General features: G+C 35.8%; 4 protein-coding genes across 12 annotated transcripts in view; 2 read left to right on the top strand and 2 right to left on the bottom strand.

Moving 5' to 3' along the window:
- tmod4 (tropomodulin 4 (muscle)) overlaps positions 1 to 4,228 on the top strand; it is a 13,489-nt gene extending 9,261 nt beyond the window's left edge. For 2 of the 3 annotated variants that reach the window (XM_007540182.2, XM_016664877.1), the window contains exons 5-10: positions 1,650 to 1,742; positions 1,854 to 1,984; positions 2,189 to 2,296; positions 2,576 to 2,719; positions 2,849 to 2,993; positions 4,005 to 4,027. In XM_007540182.2, the coding sequence (XP_007540244.1) occupies positions 1,650 to 1,742; positions 1,854 to 1,984; positions 2,189 to 2,296; positions 2,576 to 2,719; positions 2,849 to 2,993; positions 4,005 to 4,027 (644 nt within the window). Of the gene's footprint in view, positions 1 to 1,649; positions 1,743 to 1,853; positions 1,985 to 2,188; positions 2,297 to 2,575; positions 2,720 to 2,848; positions 2,994 to 4,004 lie in introns of all 3 variants that reach the window. The other variant, XM_016664876.1, reaches the window with a different exon arrangement.
- A 573-nt stretch (positions 4,229 to 4,801) lies between these two features.
- scnm1 (sodium channel modifier 1) lies at positions 4,802 to 9,722 on the bottom strand. 5 transcript variants are annotated; one of them, XM_016664878.1, is made up of 9 exons: positions 9,618 to 9,695; positions 9,223 to 9,296; positions 8,647 to 8,717; positions 8,474 to 8,562; positions 7,715 to 7,809; positions 6,834 to 6,934; positions 6,611 to 6,744; positions 6,414 to 6,507; positions 4,802 to 6,296 (listed from the first exon to the last, which is right to left on the bottom strand). In XM_016664878.1, the coding sequence occupies exons 2-9, from the start codon at positions 9,247 to 9,249 to the stop codon at positions 6,188 to 6,190; spliced, it is 720 nt and encodes a 239-aa protein (XP_016520364.1). In that variant the 5' UTR covers positions 9,250 to 9,296; positions 9,618 to 9,695; the 3' UTR covers positions 4,802 to 6,187. The 5 variants fall into 5 exon arrangements, with proteins under 5 accessions (XP_016520364.1, XP_007540236.1, XP_016520365.1 ...); XM_007540174.2 differs by lacking the exons at positions 9,223 to 9,296; positions 9,618 to 9,695 and adding an exon at positions 8,878 to 9,021; XM_016664879.1 differs by lacking the exons at positions 9,223 to 9,296; positions 9,618 to 9,695 and adding an exon at positions 8,846 to 8,929.
- lysmd1 (LysM, putative peptidoglycan-binding, domain containing 1) lies at positions 9,277 to 11,835 on the top strand. 3 transcript variants are annotated; one of them, XM_016664880.1, is made up of 4 exons: positions 9,277 to 9,363; positions 9,768 to 9,836; positions 10,450 to 10,727; positions 11,086 to 11,835. In XM_016664880.1, exons 1-4 carry the CDS (start codon positions 9,349 to 9,351, stop codon positions 11,267 to 11,269), a joined length of 546 nt encoding a protein of 181 aa, XP_016520366.1. In that variant the 5' UTR covers positions 9,277 to 9,348; the 3' UTR covers positions 11,270 to 11,835. The 3 variants fall into 3 exon arrangements, with proteins under 3 accessions (XP_016520366.1, XP_007540239.1, XP_007540240.1); XM_007540177.2 differs by having other exon boundaries at positions 9,294 to 9,363; positions 9,669 to 9,836; positions 11,086 to 11,826; XM_007540178.2 differs by lacking the exon at positions 9,277 to 9,363 and having other exon boundaries at positions 9,636 to 9,836.
- A 1,169-nt stretch (positions 11,836 to 13,004) lies between these two features.
- Positions 13,005 to 18,965, bottom strand: tnfaip8l2b (tumor necrosis factor, alpha-induced protein 8-like 2b). Its single transcript, XM_007540180.2, has 3 exons — positions 18,897 to 18,965; positions 15,135 to 15,458; positions 13,005 to 13,337 (listed from the first exon to the last, which is right to left on the bottom strand). Exons 2-3 carry the CDS (start codon positions 15,450 to 15,452, stop codon positions 13,095 to 13,097), a joined length of 561 nt encoding a protein of 186 aa, XP_007540242.1. The 5' UTR covers positions 15,453 to 15,458; positions 18,897 to 18,965; the 3' UTR covers positions 13,005 to 13,094.
- Positions 18,966 to 19,798: the final 833 nt, after the last annotated feature.

Raw genomic sequence — 19,798 nt, 5'->3', positions numbered from 1 at the left:
TACCAGGGGTTATTGTCAGGGCCAAACCGGATGACGTCCAGGTGTTAATGGCCAGAAACATCTCTATCTCACTCCCAGAAATCCGTGCCCCCTTAACTAGCAGCTGTCCCCCCTGGCTTCTCTTTTCTCTGAAGGCCCTTCCCATGGTTCCCCTCTCCGGGTCAGGAGGCTGGTGGGTGGGGAGGTGGGTGCTGTCACAGCAGTTGGCTTCTACATCAGATGGGTGCTGGCAGTTTACAAGACCAAGCAAAAAAACAAAAAAAAACAAAAAAAAAAACAGTTTGCCTCCTGCTGGTGACAAACTGTAAAAGCAGCAAAGAAACTGCAAAGTTCGGGTAAAATACGTTTACTTTCATTTCACCTTTAAGTAAATTATGGATCCTTAAGTACTGATCTATAAAACGTTTTATTTTGAAAAATACTGTTGCCAGGTACATGATTCAATTGATTTCAGCTTATTTATATGGTGCTTATTCACAAGGAATATAAATATCAAATATAAACACTAAGTCATTATTGAAATTGTGGTACTACATCTTGCATGGTTTTAAACTGAATATCAGCAAAAATATGGTACTTCTCACCTAATGACTACAGTTGTTTGGATGTTGTTTAGAGGATTTTATAGCCTCAGCAGTTATTGTTACTAACTACAAAAGTAGGTCAAACTTCTTAAAGAAGTTTGTGTTTATTTCACAAACACAAACTTTAAAGAAGTTTGTGTTTATTTCACAAACACAAACTTTAAAGAAGTTTGTGTTTATTTCACAAACACAAACTCACTGGGAAAACTGAGCCTTTGATTCCAAAGCAAAAGGTGTGAGAAAATGAGAAAATTGTTTGTTTTTTTTCATGTTTCTTTTTAAAATCTAAAAATACAGTTTAAACTGAAAAATACTTAAAGATCAGTTTTAGAACCAATGTTTCTGAGAACTGTTTTATATCTTTAGATTAGAAATATCTTTGTTGTCCCACAGTGGAGAAATTTAGTAACAGCAAAGTAAATGTAAATAGAGGCATCCATATTCAAACTAAGATGAACAAAAGTCTAAAAACAGAAAAATAATAATAAAATGGTGTAAAATAAGGCCAAATTTACAAAAAATATGTCTATATATTTCTTGCTAAGAAGTATATGCTAACTAATAACATCCTCTTTGAAATATTCATTTTAAATATCATCACAGTCAGATTGTTTTTAATTCTTTTTCTTCAATTTATTTTATGTATGAATGTGGCTTACAATTTTCTTTTGTACTGTCATTTATCTTTTAGCATATGATTTAACAAATCCTGTCAAATGTGAATTTAACATCCATCCATCCTTGCAAAACTCTGATAGGACATCCAGGTCCCTAAACTCAGTAGAAATAAAACAATATTTTTTGCTTTCAAAAAACATGCAAAGAAGCTTACATTTCATTATGACACGCACAGAATCCAGAAGTCTTTAGGTTTTAAATCCAAAAGAACAACAGAAGGAAATAAAAATCTGGTTTACCAGCAAACCAGTGTGTAAAAACTTATCTTCGGACACAGTAGCAGCACAGATTTAAAAATGAAAATGGACTGTAAAGCAGGCTGTGGCATGTATATCTCAGCAGTGACCATGACACAGCTGTGTAGTGATAGTTTTCCTCTCCTTGCAGCCATCCTTGGAATGTACACTCTGATGAGCAACAAGCAGTACTACGATGCTCTGGGCACCACAGGCACAATCGCCAACACAGAGGGCATCAACAGTGAGTGACACTCATTCTAGAAATGCAGATTAGTTCAATAGTGCTGTATAATCAAGATTCATTTCACTCTGCATCTCTTTAGCCTCACTTGTGTCTTCCTGTCGCATCCAGGTGTTGTGAAACCAGATCCATTCAAGAGCTTCCCTGAAGAACCTCCAAACCCCACCAATGTGGAGGAGACCCTCGAGAGAATCCTCAACAATGACAGCTCTCTGACTGAGGTCAACCTGAACAACATCAAGGTAGTTTCAGGCGTGCATTACAGCAAGAATAGCAAAAATCTGCTACTTAGTTCATTTTTTGCTTCATCCAAAAAAAAAAAAAAAACTTTTTCAAGTTTTTTTTTGCCAAACATTTGTCATGTCACCAAGTGCCACAACACACTAGTTTAAGTAATTTAAAGCTGGCTCAAATAAAGACTACTGATTTAACCTTTTGACCTGTAGGACATTCCCATCCCAACACTAAAGGAGGTCTTTGACGCAATGAAGGAGAACTCCCATGTAGAGGTTCTAAGCATTGCTGCAACTCGTAGCAATGACCCTGTGGCTTATGTGAGTACATTGGTGTTTTTATTAACAGTAACAGCAAAAAAAAAAAAAAAAAGTTTAAGACTTTGGTGTTATGACTTCATTTATTTTTTTATAAATTAGATATATTTCTTACTATGTACTTTACGCAGTTCTGCGGTGTTAAATAAATAAAATTAAAATATTTCCCTATTCAAAAATCAGCATCCTTTAAGTGTTTGTCGTAAGGTTTTTGTCTGTCAAACAAAAAATATAATGTAAACGTAGAGCATGTGATCATATTACGTGTGTTGTTGTTTCCAGGCATGTGCTGAGATGCTACAGGAGAACACCAGCTTGCAGAGTCTTAACATTGAGTCCAATTTTATTACTTCAGATGGCATGATGGCCATCATTAAAGCCATGGCCAACAATGCCACACTGGTGGAGCTCAAGATTGACAACCAGGTAGGAAACAGATGTGGCCATTTTTTCAAGCAATGCATTTAGTCAGTCTAACCAGTATCAGTAAAAAAACAAAACAAAAAAAAACAGCAAAAGAACAAAAGATGAATCCATTCCCGTTCTTTTATGCAGAGACAGAAGCTGGGAGACACAGTCGAGATGGAGATTGCCTCCATGTTGGAAAACAACTCCAGCATTCTTAAGTTTGGCTATCATTTCAACCAGCAGGGACCCCGCGCCAGAGCCGCCATGGCCATTACAAGAAACAATGACATGAGTGAGTACTGCCCCGTCTGCTCAGAACAGAACAACATGAATTGTTGGGGTTTTGCTTTGGTAATCAAAAATAGATCACAGGCAAACAGGAACACTTGAAAGTGGCTTACATACACATCCTGGTCCTGCATGTCTGGAAAAATAATTTTTGGCTTTTAATAATGTAATAATTTAATAATGTATTTGAACCATTATTTGGGATGATCATACAACAAACAATTTCACTTAATATATTTTTATTGGATTAGTTTATGCCCTTTAATATATCTCATTTATGATCCATTTGGGATCTTTGTCCTGTCAGAACATTAGCCATGTAGCTGCTGTTTGAACTGAAGTTGGAAGTCATTTCTTATTCCATTCATCTTGTGCAATGAACCAACAGCTCTGAAACAAATTAAAGCTCCATCTTGTTCAAAAGCTCCTCCAAACATCTAATTTGAACATGAAACTGGTATTTCTGTCATTTTCAGTTTACAGTAGCTTGAGCTTTGGTGTTTCCTGAATGTTTTAATTAATTTTCTCTCAACTGACGTACCAGACAAATAAAGCTGAGGCAAAATCAGCTAACATTACAATTCCAAATACATCAAAACTGGTTTTGAAATGAATAAAGTAGTCTAACATTTAGGCTTCTGTCCCTGACCTTAAACCTAAAAAAAGTAAATGCTGAGTCTGATCAAATAACCACCTAGAGTAAATCCAGAAGGTTTTTGTTGTTATGGAACTTGTAAAGGGACATTTACAAATGTTTGTATATATTTCAGCTTCTATACGTCCTTTTCACTATGCAAATGTATGCAAACTCCGTAACACAATCATACTTGTTGTATATTCATTTCGTTCTAATTAATTTAAATTAGTGAACAGAAGACAAAAAAAATCTGATAGAAGTAATGATTTTGATTAAACTTTTTGTCAGAACTACATTTCCCATTTTGAAAAGAAAATCGTTTTTGTTGGAGCAACTGCAACAGAGTGAAAATGTGACTAAGATCTCTTTGCTTTACAGTTCGCCAACAGAGACTGAGATGAAGCAAACAGGAGAAACACTTAAGTCCTTCAGAGCCTGAAAAGACTCTGATGTCTGATGACAGCGATGTGACAGCTTTCTCTACCAGGGGTGTGAAAGAGATTAACCAATCATCCCAAATTAATCTGAACCATGTCCAACCTCCCTGCTTAACCATTTCATTTCATTTACTGCTGAATTCATTATAAAATGATGTGATCAAATGTGCTGTGTCTTTTTTGTGATTTAATTTGTTCATCACCAACATCATCATCACAGAAATTTATTTGATTCATGGAAACCTTTTCACTTTTGTGGTGCTAAATCTTTTGTGAGGAGGGAAACTGTAAATATTTTCAATAAAAAAATATCTATTGGACTATTTTTTTCTAGATCTCTGGCAAGTTTAATTTTGTTTCTTCTACATACTTTTGCACATATGGAAATTATGGTGAATCTATTTCTATGAGTCACAAAATGTTTCTTAGGATCACATTCTCTGAATGGCAAAAATATATAACTTCAAAATATTACTGAAATTTAAGAACAAATTAATCACATCAAATTATTTGAATTTTTCCCTGATCCACTGACTTTTCCCAAACACCAGAGCTTTTTATACCCTGTGCCCTCCCTTTCTTGACCCTGATGCAAAACAGAAATTAGCCTGCTGAGCTTGAGTTACATTGTTCCAAATATAAGAACCGACTTTAAGAGAGCTGCACTTTTGTGAACCCAGCCGTCTACAAACAGAAGCAGCTGCTAACCTGAGGATTTCAACCACTTCAGATCCTTATGCCAACTACTTTTTTATTTCTTTAAAACATTTTTTTTTTGTCTTTGTACAAATGAGACCAGGCGTCACATCTGGCTTGTTATGATTTTGACACAGTATTGTTGTGAGTAGCATGCTCCTCATGGAAACCTATACAAGTATTTCTGGAAATGATTAAACTTAAAGTTTTACTGATCCTAATAAATTTTCATTTCTGTGTTAATAAAGACGATTATTGGGGAAGAAAATGAACAGTGAATCAAACTAAGACATATTGACCCCAATGAAACAAAATGTAATTAAAATGTATTAAACTAATCAAATTTAGCTCTAAAAATCATGCAGACAACAGAATTAGGTATTAGAGAATTAACATTTAGAAAATAATCTAAATACTAAGTGTGAAAGTGGAAATGTCTACAACTCGGATCTCAAACTTTGAAAACAGACATGATAACGGCTGGGTGAAATACTAGAATGGTTTAGCATAGATTACACTTACAATATGACAACCGAGTAGATTTAAAGTTCTTTGAGCAATTAAATTTGATCATTTTGCTCCTGAACTCTTAAGTTATCCATTGTTGATTCCTGTATGGATCCAGCAAGTTTACATTTTTAAGCTAATTCACAATCATTTGACTTTATGCATGTGCTTGTTGAATGCCATTTTAGTAGAAGTAATAGTATTACTATTCAATAATGTTCAGCAAGTGAAGTAGAAATAACTTTTGTGCATTTGGAAAGCCACAGAGTTAAACAGAGGAAGAAAAATGCTGCATATTCTGTAGTTTTTAAACCATGAAAATGCTTGAAGGGTCAGTGACAGAACGGCTGTTATTGCTAAACAGAACTGACATTCTTAATGCACGGGTGGACTTGTGACTTGAAACCTGTTAGGAAGAAGCCTAAAATGCATACCTGATATATTGCTGTAAACACCCAAAGTAAAAGTAGATGAGAGTAATATGTATTAAAGAAACATAATAGAAATGTTAAAAGTTATTTGGAATTTATCTTGCGCAAACATTTGCAGCACTGTTTTCTTCCCGTTTCTTGTGACTTTATTTCACACCAGCAGGTTACGGCCCACAAAACATGTCTGTTGACATGCAGGCGGTGCTGGTGAGTTGCAACAACTTGTCAAGCAAGACACTGCAGTCATAAAGGTTCAAAAGGAAAACAAAGACAACATAGTTGCTTAAACAGCCCACTACAGCGGATCTGAAAAAAGGACGTTAAAGAATCAGAAAACAAAAGCAAAACACTCTGATGGAAGACCAGAAAATTGTTTCGTTAGTTTCATAATGTCCTCACTGATGGGAGTTGAGTTCTTCAAAACAGAATTGTTGCTCAAGCGTACCACTGTGGTACAATAAGGGGCATCTCACAGCTCTTTGTTGTGACACTAGCTTGTAGATAAGGGAACAAGAGGTGCAGGTTCTTCCTCATCTGAGTCAAACTCCACATTCTCGTCTTTGACCCACTGGCCGTTACGATCTTGCACCCACCCATCACTTAAAAGAGAAAAAAACAAAAAAAACAAACAACACATTATGAAATAAATGACAATCACTCTGCTGCTTTGCTGTGGTTCCAACAATTAGAGGAAATAAGAAAAAAATGTTTTTAACCTTTTCAGTTTGAGATAGTGCTCCATTTCCCTCCTCCTCTGTGCTGTTAGAGGTTCTGCAACTTGTGTTAATGCAGCCTGGTCTTCTGTTTTGACTAATAATGATGATGATTCATCATGAAAAAAAAAAGAAAGAAAAATGAATAACTTCAGAAATGAAACAAAATTAGCACATTAATTTCCAGTGAGAGACTTTACCTGCAATAGAGTCATGATGGTTGCTTGCTGATAATTCTGAAACTTCAGTTTTACAGGATGCAGATGGAGATTTGCTGTGTAGGTTTCCACTGGGACCTGAGCCAGTACTCATAGACCTTCTTTCAGGTTTTGTACTTGGAAAGAATGACAGAAGCTATAGTTTAAATTGAGCTATTCTTTGTGAGAATAAAATAAAAGGAGACTGCACATCACACAGACACACCTGGTTTTTCTGTGGCAGCTGTTATACGGGACAGTCTTTAGTAAAGCATGATGGGTGAGCTTCTGTGTTTGTACCAGTAAAGGGGCTGAACTGGAGGGTTCCTGAAAGTACAACAGAACTCTTTTTATTAAATTACATTCTCTCTCAAATGCTGCTATGAGCTCACTGAAGCAACTATTCTGGTAAATAATCTGCTGGCATGCAACATTCAGGCATCAAACTGCTTTAAAATGTATGGCAGGGTTCAATTTGTCAGAGTCAGAAGACATTCCCAGGGATACCACGTAACACATTTCACACAAAACAACATGATTTAAAAGTGTTAGTCAAAGACAGCTCATTGAGCTCATGATGTTTTTGATGATGATTCATTTGCCCTCTGGTAAATCTGACTACTGCCTACAGATTTCCCACACATCTTCATATGTCCCACGGTAATTATATTCAAAATTAATTCCCTGGAGTTTAACTGCTAAGCCTAGAGTAAATAACATAAATAAAATGCTTTGCATATTCTTATGATTATTTTAACAATGTGACACAATTTATAGTTGCATGTTTTTTTCAGCAACAGTAGGTATGCTTGTCATTCAAAAACAACAACAGCATGTGAAACTGAGAAAAATGCTATAAAAATGTCATAGTTTCAAAGTTAAGTTTTAGAGCTCTAATCTTTTTGGAAAACTTAAATTGTTGCATTCAGGTAGATTATGTATCCTTCACAAACTGTTAAAGAGCATTCACAAGAATCATTAACCCAAGGTCCCCATTTAACCCTAAGAAGCTATGGCTGTTAAAGGAGGACCCAAACAGCATTAAGTCAAAATGCTATGCCCGAGTGGTGAACACAGAACAGAGTGAACATGGAGAAAACCACCAACCTGTTGTCTTTCTTCAGACTGGATATAGTTTTCATGTTGTCTTTTCGATATTTCATTCTTCAGCTTTGCTTTCTTGCCGTAGAATGCTTTCAATCCTGAAAATGCACCAGGAAAAAGAATGCAGCTTTCTAACAAATCAATATAATGAATTACAAGAACATTGACATTTACTATTCATTATATCGGTATAAATAAAATGAAAAAAAAAGCTATTCATTAAGACTAGCTTTAATAAACTGATTTCTGATTAAATAAGTTGAAATTTATCTTGACTATCACTGACTATCAAAATATCATACAAAGGTATTTTTCATTTATCAACAATGTAATAGAGACTCAGTTAAATGTTTATTTAATCATAATGTTGGACTTGTTCCTGGTGAGAGCTTGATACCAACTCTGTTTAAAACCTTTATGGGCAAAATTTCTAGGTGTCAAAGGAATCAATTTCTTGATGGCTGACTGGCTCGTGTAAAGTACCAATAGGACCATTGATACAAAAGAAGGACTGCAAATTTTCTTTTTGCAATATAAACATAGAGCATATTGCACATTTTTGCTGTCCTAAGGTTTTGGACGATGGGAATTAAAAACGTTAGGAAATGTATATTATTTTTATTATCCCACAGCATAAAAACTTGACAAGTTAATATGCTGATCATAAAATAAATAAATAAATAAATAAAAATCTTAAATCCGTTTTCGAAAAGGAATGAAAACATTGCTCCCTAAAGTGAATTTTTGTTTGGGAATCCTCACCTTCTAGATGCTTCTTTCCTTGCCTGTGAACTGTCAGCATGTCTACCGTATCAAACACGGGACGGTAGGAGCATACAAGACAAGTGTATCTAGAAATCAAACAGACAGCTGTTACTGTACCAATTTGAATCCACTAGATTTTAGTTACAAACGCGTTTTAAGGCATAACTTACCTTCCATTTTTCATAAGAGCCGCTTCATCTTCCGGAATAAAATTAGACAAAAGGTCTGCCACACGACGTTTCTGGAAAACGTTTTAATAAATTTGGATATCAACAAATATTTTAAGCTGCTCGTCATACAACCAATACACTGTGGTTAGTAGAAGGATGCTAACTTTAACATTTAACGTCAGTTACATTATAATCTTACCACAGGGAAAATCGTGTTAAATGAGCTGTTACCTTCAGAATATTGAGCTGACTTTTATCATCTCCTTCTCTTTTAAACGACATTATAAATAGAGCAATAATCTAAAAACAGGTTTCAAAACAGATTAGCTAATAAGCTACTTCCGATAGCCGTGATGCGTTCGCAAACAAATTGTCAAATGGGTAAAAATCTAGTAACATTTGAGTAACGTTTACTAACATTTGAGTAACTTTTGATTACAAAACATTAATATATTAAATTACAATAGACAGTTCAGATACAAAAATGCAAATATTATTCAGTGCCTGCTTTTTATTATTATAAGTATGTTTTTAAGCGTGTACGAACTCAAAACATAGCTACTTATTCCAACGGACTTGAATGCAGCGTTTGTGACGAATCATGTGACCAATCACTCAACACGGCAGCCATGGCAACACACAGCTGCTGCCTGCGTGAGATAGAAAAATATTGTTTCTTACGGGTTCAGAGCAACTTTTCAAATGTTATATAGGCAGGTAAGCTTTGCATTTAACTAATGTTTTAATATAAACTATATATGGTTGCTAGGTAGATTTAGCAACTTTTGTTCTTTGATATCGTAACAGGTTTTACAAAACAGAAACACGGTTTAACGTAGATTAAGTTGACAATTTAGCTAACCTGGCTTATTAAACTGCCAGTTTAACATTTGAGCATACGTTCTAGTTGAAAGAAACCCGCTCTCTTATGAGATTACCAAATGTAAAGTTCACTGGGAACTGTATTCTACCTCCATTCTGGCTGCTACCAACCCATATGTTTCTGGAATATGTCCGGGGAGCGACCGTCGTTGCCATTCGGGGGAGGCGGCCTGCTTCGCGGAAGCCGAACAAGATCGTATGGCAGCTTAACTCGCTCTTCGCTTTCTCCGGTTCGCCAGAAACTCATTGAACACACAGTTAAACCAGGGGAGACACTTCAGGGTCTGGCTTTAAAGTATGGCGTGACTGTAAGTATTATATACTGTTAAAACAAGAATGAAACTTTGCCTTCTGTATTTTGGAAAACACAATGCACCACCCAGCACTTTAAAAACATGTACAGGTGCATTTCATTACCTAACAAAATGCCATTGTAAAGTTATGTTTTTCTAAAATACAAACTTTATGGATACGTTTTCCAGCATGACTTGAAACCTGGCTACCCTGCCGTGTAATAATTGTTTGTTTAATAGACATAGTATTACTGATTCTCCAGTAAACTCAAACTGACTTAAACATTACTGAGAATATATGGAGTAATGCAGAGACCTAATAATGCTAATAAGCTGAAAGCTTTTGTAAAAAAAAAAAAAAAAAAGGCCTTAAGTGCATATGCTGGATAAAATATGGATGTGCATTATTTTTTCTGAGAAAATTATTTTTGAATTTTTATTATTTGAACGATTGAATATAAACATTTGACATATTTTATATTTTTATATAATCATAATTATATGAATTTCACTGTTTGAACTGAATTACTGAAATAAATTAATATTCTAATCTATTGTGATGCACCTGTAAGCTTTGATTAAATGTGATAAATATCTTCAAGCCTGACAAAGAAAATATATTTTCCAGGTCGAGCTAATCAAAAGAGCAAACAGACTGTATACCAACGACTCAATATACCTGAAGAAATCCTTGTCAATCCCAGTCCTATCAGACTTGAATGACCACAGCAATGGGGTAGATTCGTCTGAGGAAGACCATAAAGAAGGAAAGGCAAACTGTGATACAGAGGATTATAGAGAACCTGCATCAGACCTTACTCCTGGAGATTTTTTGAAAAGACTGGATAACTCGATCAGCCAGTCTAAGGAGGCTGCAGCCAGAGGATGCAAAGATGCAGAGAAACGGTACTTTTGGTTACCACGTCTTTATACCATAACTGTTTTAAAGTGTCCCCATTTACTCAAAACAAATTTTATTTTAATCTCATCAAAAAGGCACATTTCCATTCACGTACCGTAGAACTACCATTTATTTTGTCAATATTGAACTTTTACATTAATCATAAATTAGCAGATGTTAATTATATATGTTGGCTAAGGTGATGTTGCAATGATTGCGTGTGTGTGGTATCTGGCAATGTGCATTACCAGATACTTTTAACAGTTAGACTTTGAGAATATGTATAAAGTCTTTCCCAAAGTATATATCATTGATTCATTTCAGCTTTTCCTTTCATCTGTTTCTTTTTATCTTTTTTTACAGTGTTGCAGCCCTAGAAGCCGCTTGCTCAAGCACAACTTCAGACTGGCGTCCGTTAACAAGGTCACAGAGTGTTATTTCATCATCAAGATTTCAGCAGCAAGCCCAACTTGTGGCAGTCCCCCTCACTACCACTAAGCTCACCAAGAAGCTGAAAGAAAGGGAAGATGAGATCTTTGAACTGTGACATAATTTTCTTTAATGTCTTTCTGATGATTAAAAAACACTAGAGACACATAGTGAAGGGACTAGACTGCAGGTCAAGACATTAAAGAAAGGTGAAAGATCTCTACTAATAGTGCTGCTTTGTAAAATTTAAAAACCCTTTTACTTAGTCATTAACTAAAATTTGTTGAAATGTTGTAAAAATTGCACATATTTATTTGTGGGAACCTACAGTTTGTATGAAAAGTATTTTTGTCTGTATCTGTTTGGCTTGTTCCTACAGAGAATAGGGACATGAGGATTTTGTCACATGATGGTTCAGTCATATGTCTGCATATGGAAACGTAGCATTTCCCACTCCTTATCATTTACCCAGGGAATGCAAATACTCATTCACTGTAGCAATAAGAGCACAAACAGGTTGACATTGTATGTTGGTAACACAAAAAAAGAGACAAAACACAGAAATATGTTTTTAGGCTATTTTTAACAGCGTCTTTTATTATTTGCCAGGACTTTGTTTTTCATTTTGTTATTTTATGTGATTCAATGTTTAATAAACTAATATTTGATCCTGCATTACTGGAACATTTACAGTTTTGGTGCTTCTGTGAAATTTTACCTATTTCAAAAATGAAAAACTTCACATAGCCAGAAGAAACAGTTCCTTACTTTTCACTTTTTTATCATGTTTCAAATGCAAACTTTTTTTTTTTTTTTTTTATCATGATTTTAGGTTATAGGCCAACACAAAGTAGTTCACAAGCTTTCAATAAGAATTTGACAATAAAGCAATATCACAGGGTTTGCATATCTCACTGGTCACTCTTCAATATATCAATTAATACCATTAATACCACAAAGGCAAACCTACAGAGATGTTGCAATACCCCTTAATTGACCATCTGGTTCAGGCGAGCATGTATGTGTGGCAGTATCATTTTGAGGGGATGTTTTTCTCTGACATTAATCGGAGTTGATGGGAAGCAGGATCTAGCTGTGGAAGGAAAAAATATTTTTTCTGCAGCAAAGAAATGTTTATAAAAAGTATTGAGTCAGGGGTCCTGCATACAAATATATGGCATACTTTTCATTTTTTGAAACATTTTGAAAGCAAATCATTCACTTAGTCACTGAGTACAACTTTGTGTGTATCTATAGCCAAAGACTTCATAACAAGATTGTTGTAACATTATGAAAGGTGAAAAAGGTCATTAGGGGTGAATACTTTCCCATTGTCAATTTTCCAGTTTTATCAAATGTTGTTTGTATAGTCAATGGCAGCAATACAAATAACTGTTCCTGTAATTGTTATGAGGTTATTTCCCTTTTTTACTTGTATGTCCATTTCCATATTTCAGTAAGCAGTGCACTGTTGCTGTAGAATCACAGGTTAACCACCAGATGGCGGTGTTGCAGCACAGTGGCATCTCCATCCATTTTTGTAGGACTCTTCAACTGCTGTTTCATTCTTACACAATTGTACACAGCCCTTAGGTCTCAGTAAAAAAAAATAAAAAATACAGTCTCAAATATAGAACAACAATATTTTGGACCACTGATAACAGTTTAAATCTGTTGACGTTCAAGTTGTTTTCCACGTACTTTACTTACACAGGATGTGTTCCCCCGGTGTACATTGTACAATTGAAATATCATTTCCCTGACTTTTGACTTCATCAGATATGTTCTCTAAAAGCTAAGGGGAGCCAGATTTGTTTTCAAACCAGATGTCTTATGTTGCCTTTCCTCAGCAACTCAGCAAAAGAGAAATTTTGTCCACCAGTTCAGAGTCTTAAGTGTGTTTCCTGTTCATCTCCCATTGTGTGAAGCATGTTCCTCACACGTCATATCGTCCCATCCTCTACCAGTTTGTCGAGTCCTTTACAGATTTTAGTGAGGTTGGGTCTGAAGGGTCCGTTTGGGTCATATAGTTTGGTCAGGAGCTGAGGGTCGGAGTAATGGTTGAAGACGTGGCTGATGCGATCATGAGATTTCGAGGTGAGGTGGGAGTTGACAAGCTTCAGCAGAAGATCCTTACACTCTGTCAGGTTGTCCGACATCACGGTCTTATCGAAGGTAAAGTCCACCTGCATCAGTCAACAGATACGTTGTTAGAGAACTAACTCTTGTGCACAAACAGTGAAATCTTTCTAACAGTATAACTTCATATTTGAAGTTAATTTCAAATTCAAATTTAGGATTTCAGGATCTCATATGGTTGTTCTCAAAAGTATACACGTCTTTAGAAAGTTTAAGTGCAAGGTTTTTGTTTTATTTAAAGTGAAGCTTTGAGTAATTTCAAGCTTCTTTACACATAATAGAACGTTTATCATGTGCGGTTCAAGTAAAAAACAACTCGCTCTTTTAGAGGGACAACCTTTAATACTTTAACAACCTTTTGATTCTTTTACCATTTCACATCTTGACTTAATATTTTCCCACTCTACCTGGCAGAAGTTCTACAAACATATCAGATATCAGACTGTCTATTCACATATTTTTAGTTTCTTCCAAAACTTCAGTATTCCTCTCATGATGCCATTCTATACTCCGCTATCACTATGATCCTGAAAAATATAAAATGTTCATCTTTTTCACAGACTCCTGCAGAATTTTGTGTCAAAAAATCTAATTCCATCTGAGGAAAGTAACCCCAGACAATGATGATACTGGGGTCAGTATTGCTTTTGTCTCAAACTTTTCTCTTGGAATTGTGGCCCAAGATTCAAATTGTGTTTCATTTGTGCATAATTCTAGTGCACATTCTGCCATAGCTTGATGAGACTTTAGTCTGGCATGAATGATTTGTTTGGAATTAAAAGCATTTTGTTTTAAAACTATGACCTTTACTCCAGACATGTGGAGAATATATGACATTTCTAGAACACAGCTAGTGCTTGACAGAAATTTATGCAGGTCTGTCAGTGGTGGTGTTGATATTTCATAGCCTCCTTAATCACATTTCTCTTGGTCTGTGTTGTTTTTATTAATATTTCTGAAACACTGGGCTTCTGTAATGTCAGTGTTGTCCCATGTTTTACTGAGGACTATCTTCTCTGTTGAATTTTTTGTACATTTCATTTGACTGATACCTTTTTTACAAAGTGATTGTAAATTAATATGTCTGTAAATAATGGCTTCAGCAAAAAGAACACATATTAGAAAATGTCAGTAAAATCCTACTATGATAGTTAAAATGTAAAGTTAAACAGACATCATATAGTTGATGTGAGCTGTAAACCAAACAAAATTAGGTGCAGAAATTTAATCAAACGTATTAGTTTGAGTTTATGTCGCCAGATTATGAGTACATTTTTGAAATTTTTTAACGTCTGTTTTTCAGTTGAATTATACATCGTATGTGTAATTTTATGTGCAGACTATTTGCATACATCACAAAAGTCTGATATTTTAACAATATGTGTGGATTTTTGAGAGCGACAGTACAAATAGCAATGGAACATGAATTGTATTTACATGCTTGGACTGAAATGCCCTTAATATTTTATGGTAATATCAGAATTTAAGAAAAAGTAATTCAAAATGCAATTTAAATTCTGTTATTCTCTTGTCTTGGGGTAGCATGTGCATTGAGAACAACTCACTGAAATTAGTATTCTCAAATTCCTTCAACCTACTTGATGTTATCAAAACAGTTTATGTATAAAGCAGGTTTGAGACTTGTTACTCATGCTTTTTACCATGAAAACGTCAAGCAAGAAGTGTATGCTTGATGTCTGCTTCTTGCTAACATATTTGAAGTATTTGGTATATATAAAGCCTTTTTCATAATCAGTTATAAACAAAATGTTTATTTCTATGAGCTGTATCTGTAAAGGCTGCATGTAGTTTGCATATTGTGTTGTTAGTATCTGGAGGTTTACCTCGTAGAAGCTGATGGCTGTCATGGCTCCTGTATGGAGCTTCTTCTTAAATTCCTGAGCTAGTTTTAGTTCCTCGTCACTGAAACAGTTGTTTCTAAACAGCACACCAATCTTGACAGCAATCTTGATCAGGTTTTTAATGACTTTCTGAGCTGCTCCTTTATTTCCTGTGTACTCCTTGGAAACCCGGTACAGTTCATCCAGTATTTCACTAGTGGTATCGTCAATAAATCTTTGGACGGTGCTTTTGTTGGCCATGCTGCTGAGGATCTTCTTCTGTGCCTTCATGGCCAAATCCTTGGAGTTGAATGCCTCCATGGTTGCCTGAATTATCAGAGAAAATGAAAAGCATTTTACTCATTTGCTTATCGCATTAAATATCAACAAAGTCATTGACTGCTCTGCTTGTATGCCTTTCAGCTTACTGATAGAATGCTTTAAAGTCAAGTTTTATAAATTAATTACAGTTTCTAGGTCTTGGAAGAGTTTGACAGTGAAAGCAATGTCAATCTATTGTTTTCACTTACACCTCTTACCACATGATAGAAAACTACCAATGAAATAACATTATCAACAATTTTCCTGGAATAAACATAAAATTGTTTTGATGAAAGATGGAGTTATAGTCAGTTAAGGGTTTGGGTTAGGGTTATCTAGATTTAACAAAACTAAAACCCAAAGTATTTGGCTAGTATGCAACAAATCTACACTGCTCTACCACATTAATCTGTTTACTTTGTTAGAATAGAAGCATTTAAAAGCTCTCTGTATTTGTGTATGCATTGTGCACTCATGATAACAAAAGGGAAAGATACCATCAAGAGACTTAGCAGAGACTATTAATTTTCCACAGAGGTTTTAACCTCACCTAGCATCCAACATGGAGATCTCCCCAAGGAAACCATCAGCACGAACACAACACACCCTGACATAACTGCAAAATCAGTTTTTTATCCTTTTCAACATCATCTAGATTTCATTATTCATTTGAAACAATTTGCTTAATCATAATTTAAAAAATAAAAAACTTTAAAAAGTAATAAACTGAGTACATATTGGGGACACCTGATATTTATCTGATTGTCGTATTGAAGACAGCTGCAATTAAAAAATGCTGAAAGTAAAAGCTGTTCAAGGACCTTAAATATTTTCAATTTATGTTTCTTTGCAGATAACTTATTCATTAATTGTGGACATGCATCAGTTTAGCTTAGTTTTTATCTCTTTGTAATCCTGTGTTTAAGACAGAATCTACAAAGAGACGCCATTATCTTAAACAAACATCCAAATATGTCATTTTGTGTTTTTATTTGTTCATGTGTAGAAGTTCACTGTGTCCCCAATTTAGAGTCAGTCTCCTTATATCTTTAAGTGCATTTTTCTCCACGGAACTCCCACTTCTTGCCTGTGTAGGCAAGTATTTAACAGTACCTTCAAGGCTGCATAGCTGCGACAGGTCCATGCGTGCAGTTTTAACATTGCATCAGTGCTAGGGCAAGAACGGAAAGAGTGGCACACTGTACTAAGCTGTTGACTTCAGTACTGTGGTTCGGTGCAGACATCAGCTACTCTGATAATGTAACATCCTGTACATTAGTAGCGATTTGTGGTCCTTTACCTGCGATCTAAATGGCTTACTGATGGCTGCTTTATTGCATTTCTCTTGTCCCTCTTTGTGTATATTAGATGGTGTTTTGTAAAACCTGATGTTTTCTAGCTATAATCATGAAGGGTCAGCAGTAATTAAAGAAACAGTCCAGTCACATTAAGTGTTTAATTGATAAAACCATGCATGTAGTTACTATCCCTATCCTGGTGTAAAATTCATAATCTCAGTTTCATTTACATGCAGAATCATTCATTTTGTACAAGTGTTACATTGCTAATAGCTGGCTTTGTTTCAAATGCTTTGGGATCCCTGTGGAGAATTAAAAAACATTCATTAGATTAATTTCCCTGAACAGTGATAATGGAAGTGGAGCACTGTGATAGCTATTTAAGATCTGTGCTTCAATCTCATTTATTTGCTGAAAAGACTAGAGGGATTTGAGAGACGTGTACAGTGAGCGGTCATCAGCCAGTTTTTCACATGCTGCAACCTTCATCTTTTTAATTTTTACTCTTTCTACATTTTTCCTTTTTTGAGGATCTCTGAGGTTGTTTTGAGAGCTTTAAGACATTTCTGTGCTACAGTACAGAACTGCAACAGAAAAAAGAAACACCTTTCTCTAATGGACATTGCTGAGCAGCAATTTGTTGGTACAATTGGATAGAAGAGGGCCTTCGAGGATTTATCAGTCTGTTTGTTGGCATTCGCCAGGGAGTGGCTGCATTACATGTTCAAGTGTTTGTTTCCCTTCTTGATGCCTGTTGGGATTGATGAGTGTGTGCAGTGCTGCAGGGAAAACAACAATAAGCAGAGGTGGAACCATCACCCATAGATAAGGTTTTGATGTATTTCTGAATTATTCTAACAGACAGGCCGTGAAGAATAGCAGCTGGGCCTCATGGCCAGTCAAAGCAAGAGTAGTGAATAGTGGGGCCATCAAGGCAAGCAGTGGAGGTAAATATTTAGCATTCCTAAGATGTCTCCACCATTGAGCTACAGTGTTTGGGTGCATGTATGAACCTGTGCATCAGGAAGACCATGTCTGTTAAAACAAAAAAAGTACTCTCAGAAGACTCAGATGAGGCCTCTTTGATTCAGCCAAACTCCATTTTACTTTCTTCTTAGAAAGCAAAAATGTTTTTTTTTTAAGTTTAACCTCAACGTCATCAGCATCGTTCATCACTGCTCCCAGGACTAATGAAGGAATGAAGTCTGTAAAAGTGAAAAGGTTGCCACCTAAAGCACCTCAGCTAATGATCATATCAAATACATACCAAAAACAAGGAAGCCATTTTTGAAAGGTTTATCACTGTGTTAGGATGGTGAATGTCGTAAACAAGGAAATGTTCTCCTGTCATCAACCAGGGAACATGAAATAATAACAATAATAATGAAGATTCTTAGCATGAAAACTGAGCCTTTTGCCCGGATGAGTCGTCACTTCACTGCACAGACCTCTAGTTTGAGCTCCTTTTTTTCACTCAAACTGTTGTATAACTTTATCTTTTGTTGAACCACCTACATAATGTTTTTTTTAACAAATTAATTAAAAAATCTTTTTTATTTTTACAGTAGATTCATACTATACTTAGCTGAAGATAGCAGACAAGAAAGGGTTTTGAAATCTTTCAAATGTCCATATTGCAGTATCTCTTTCAAAATTGCACAACCTTTCGAGCAGTTGCAGTTTCAGCCTTCCTCACATCTGCTCTGAACGGGAAGCGAAACAGAGCAGTTAGTTGAGTATTTGTCCTTTACTTGAGTTCCACAGTTTTACACTGAAACCTGTTGCTGTCTTTAGTAGTATCTTATAACCTTCAACAAATCAAAACCAGCCAGTTACATTGCCAAAGTCCACTTCCTCGAGATTTCGCTCTCAGCCTGTACAAACAAAAATGTGAGCTCCACATATGCTCCTGTCAGTGTAACTTGTTGCAGCATGACTGTGTGCGATCAGATCTCTCAACTTGTACTCAAGATGGGGAAGTGGAGAGAAGTCGTTCAGTTTCCAGTCATCCCCTGACTGAGTCTGTCTTTGCTCATTGCCAATAATAACACAGTTTGTCTGAACTGATTTGAAAGTTATTGAACGTAAAAAGATAGCTTGGTTTTCATTATTTTACCAGGAAATGAACACAGCCGAAATGTCTTACCTGAGTGTTTGCTGAGTCCCCCTCCCTCCTTGTGTGTCAGATGTCTCTCTCCCTCCGCTCTGTGTATCACTTTGACAGCACAGGCAAGTTAATTTAACAGAGTACCTTCATCTTGACCAACAAAAACACCAAAAGCCATAAAAGCAGCCCTCCTGCAGCGCTTCTGTCAGTTCTCACCACCCTGTCTTAAGATAATGTTGAGTTTTACTTCCTTAAGGAACTAAATTGCTATGACACACCCCTCCGCGTGTGTATGAGTCTCTCTCTATCTGTGTTTCTCCCTCTCTTTTTCTCACTGGCCTATCTGCTGTTTTGCTTTGAAATTCAAATTCAGATTCTCAAAACCTGTATTTCTCTCCTTCTGTTGCTCACCAAAACTTTGCCGCTCTCACTTGATGCCTGTGTCTGACCTCTCTGCTGACGTTGTGCCTCTTCTTGTTCTGACGAGTAGAAAACGCTCTGAAAGAATTTGCCAATGATCCTGTGATGCAGTCGATTGAAAGGGGAGCGGCTTAACCCCCTTTGTGTGTACACACCTTTGGTGGAATGTAGCTTCTGTCAGTGGTGCAAAGCACCATGGTGCTCCCCATGTGTCTCTTTTTGAAGGTAGAATCAAAACAATGAGCAGCCATGAGCCTGTCTTCAAGTGCATGCACAGTCCAGGCTCAACAGCTGGATCCAAATACAGTCTGTAAAGATTTTATATTTAATTTTATTTAAAATAAAACCTAGGTTTTAGACATTCTCATCCATTTATTTTAATTCAAAATCTGCACAGTGATACACATTTATAGCAATTCCTGTATTTTTACTCTTGTATCACAGTTAGTATTTTAGCTTTTGTTCTTTATTGGAGATGAAATTATGAAAATAAATTTATAAACATCAAATATCTACATCTA

This window comes from Poecilia formosa, unplaced genomic scaffold, assembly GCF_000485575.1.
Source record: "Poecilia formosa unplaced genomic scaffold, Poecilia_formosa-5.1.2 Scaffold522, whole genome shotgun sequence".
Lineage (NCBI taxonomy): Eukaryota > Metazoa > Chordata > Actinopteri > Cyprinodontiformes > Poeciliidae > Poecilia > Poecilia formosa.
The sequence above is the reverse complement of the archived record's forward strand: the minus strand, read 5'-3'. Positions and strand labels throughout refer to the sequence as shown.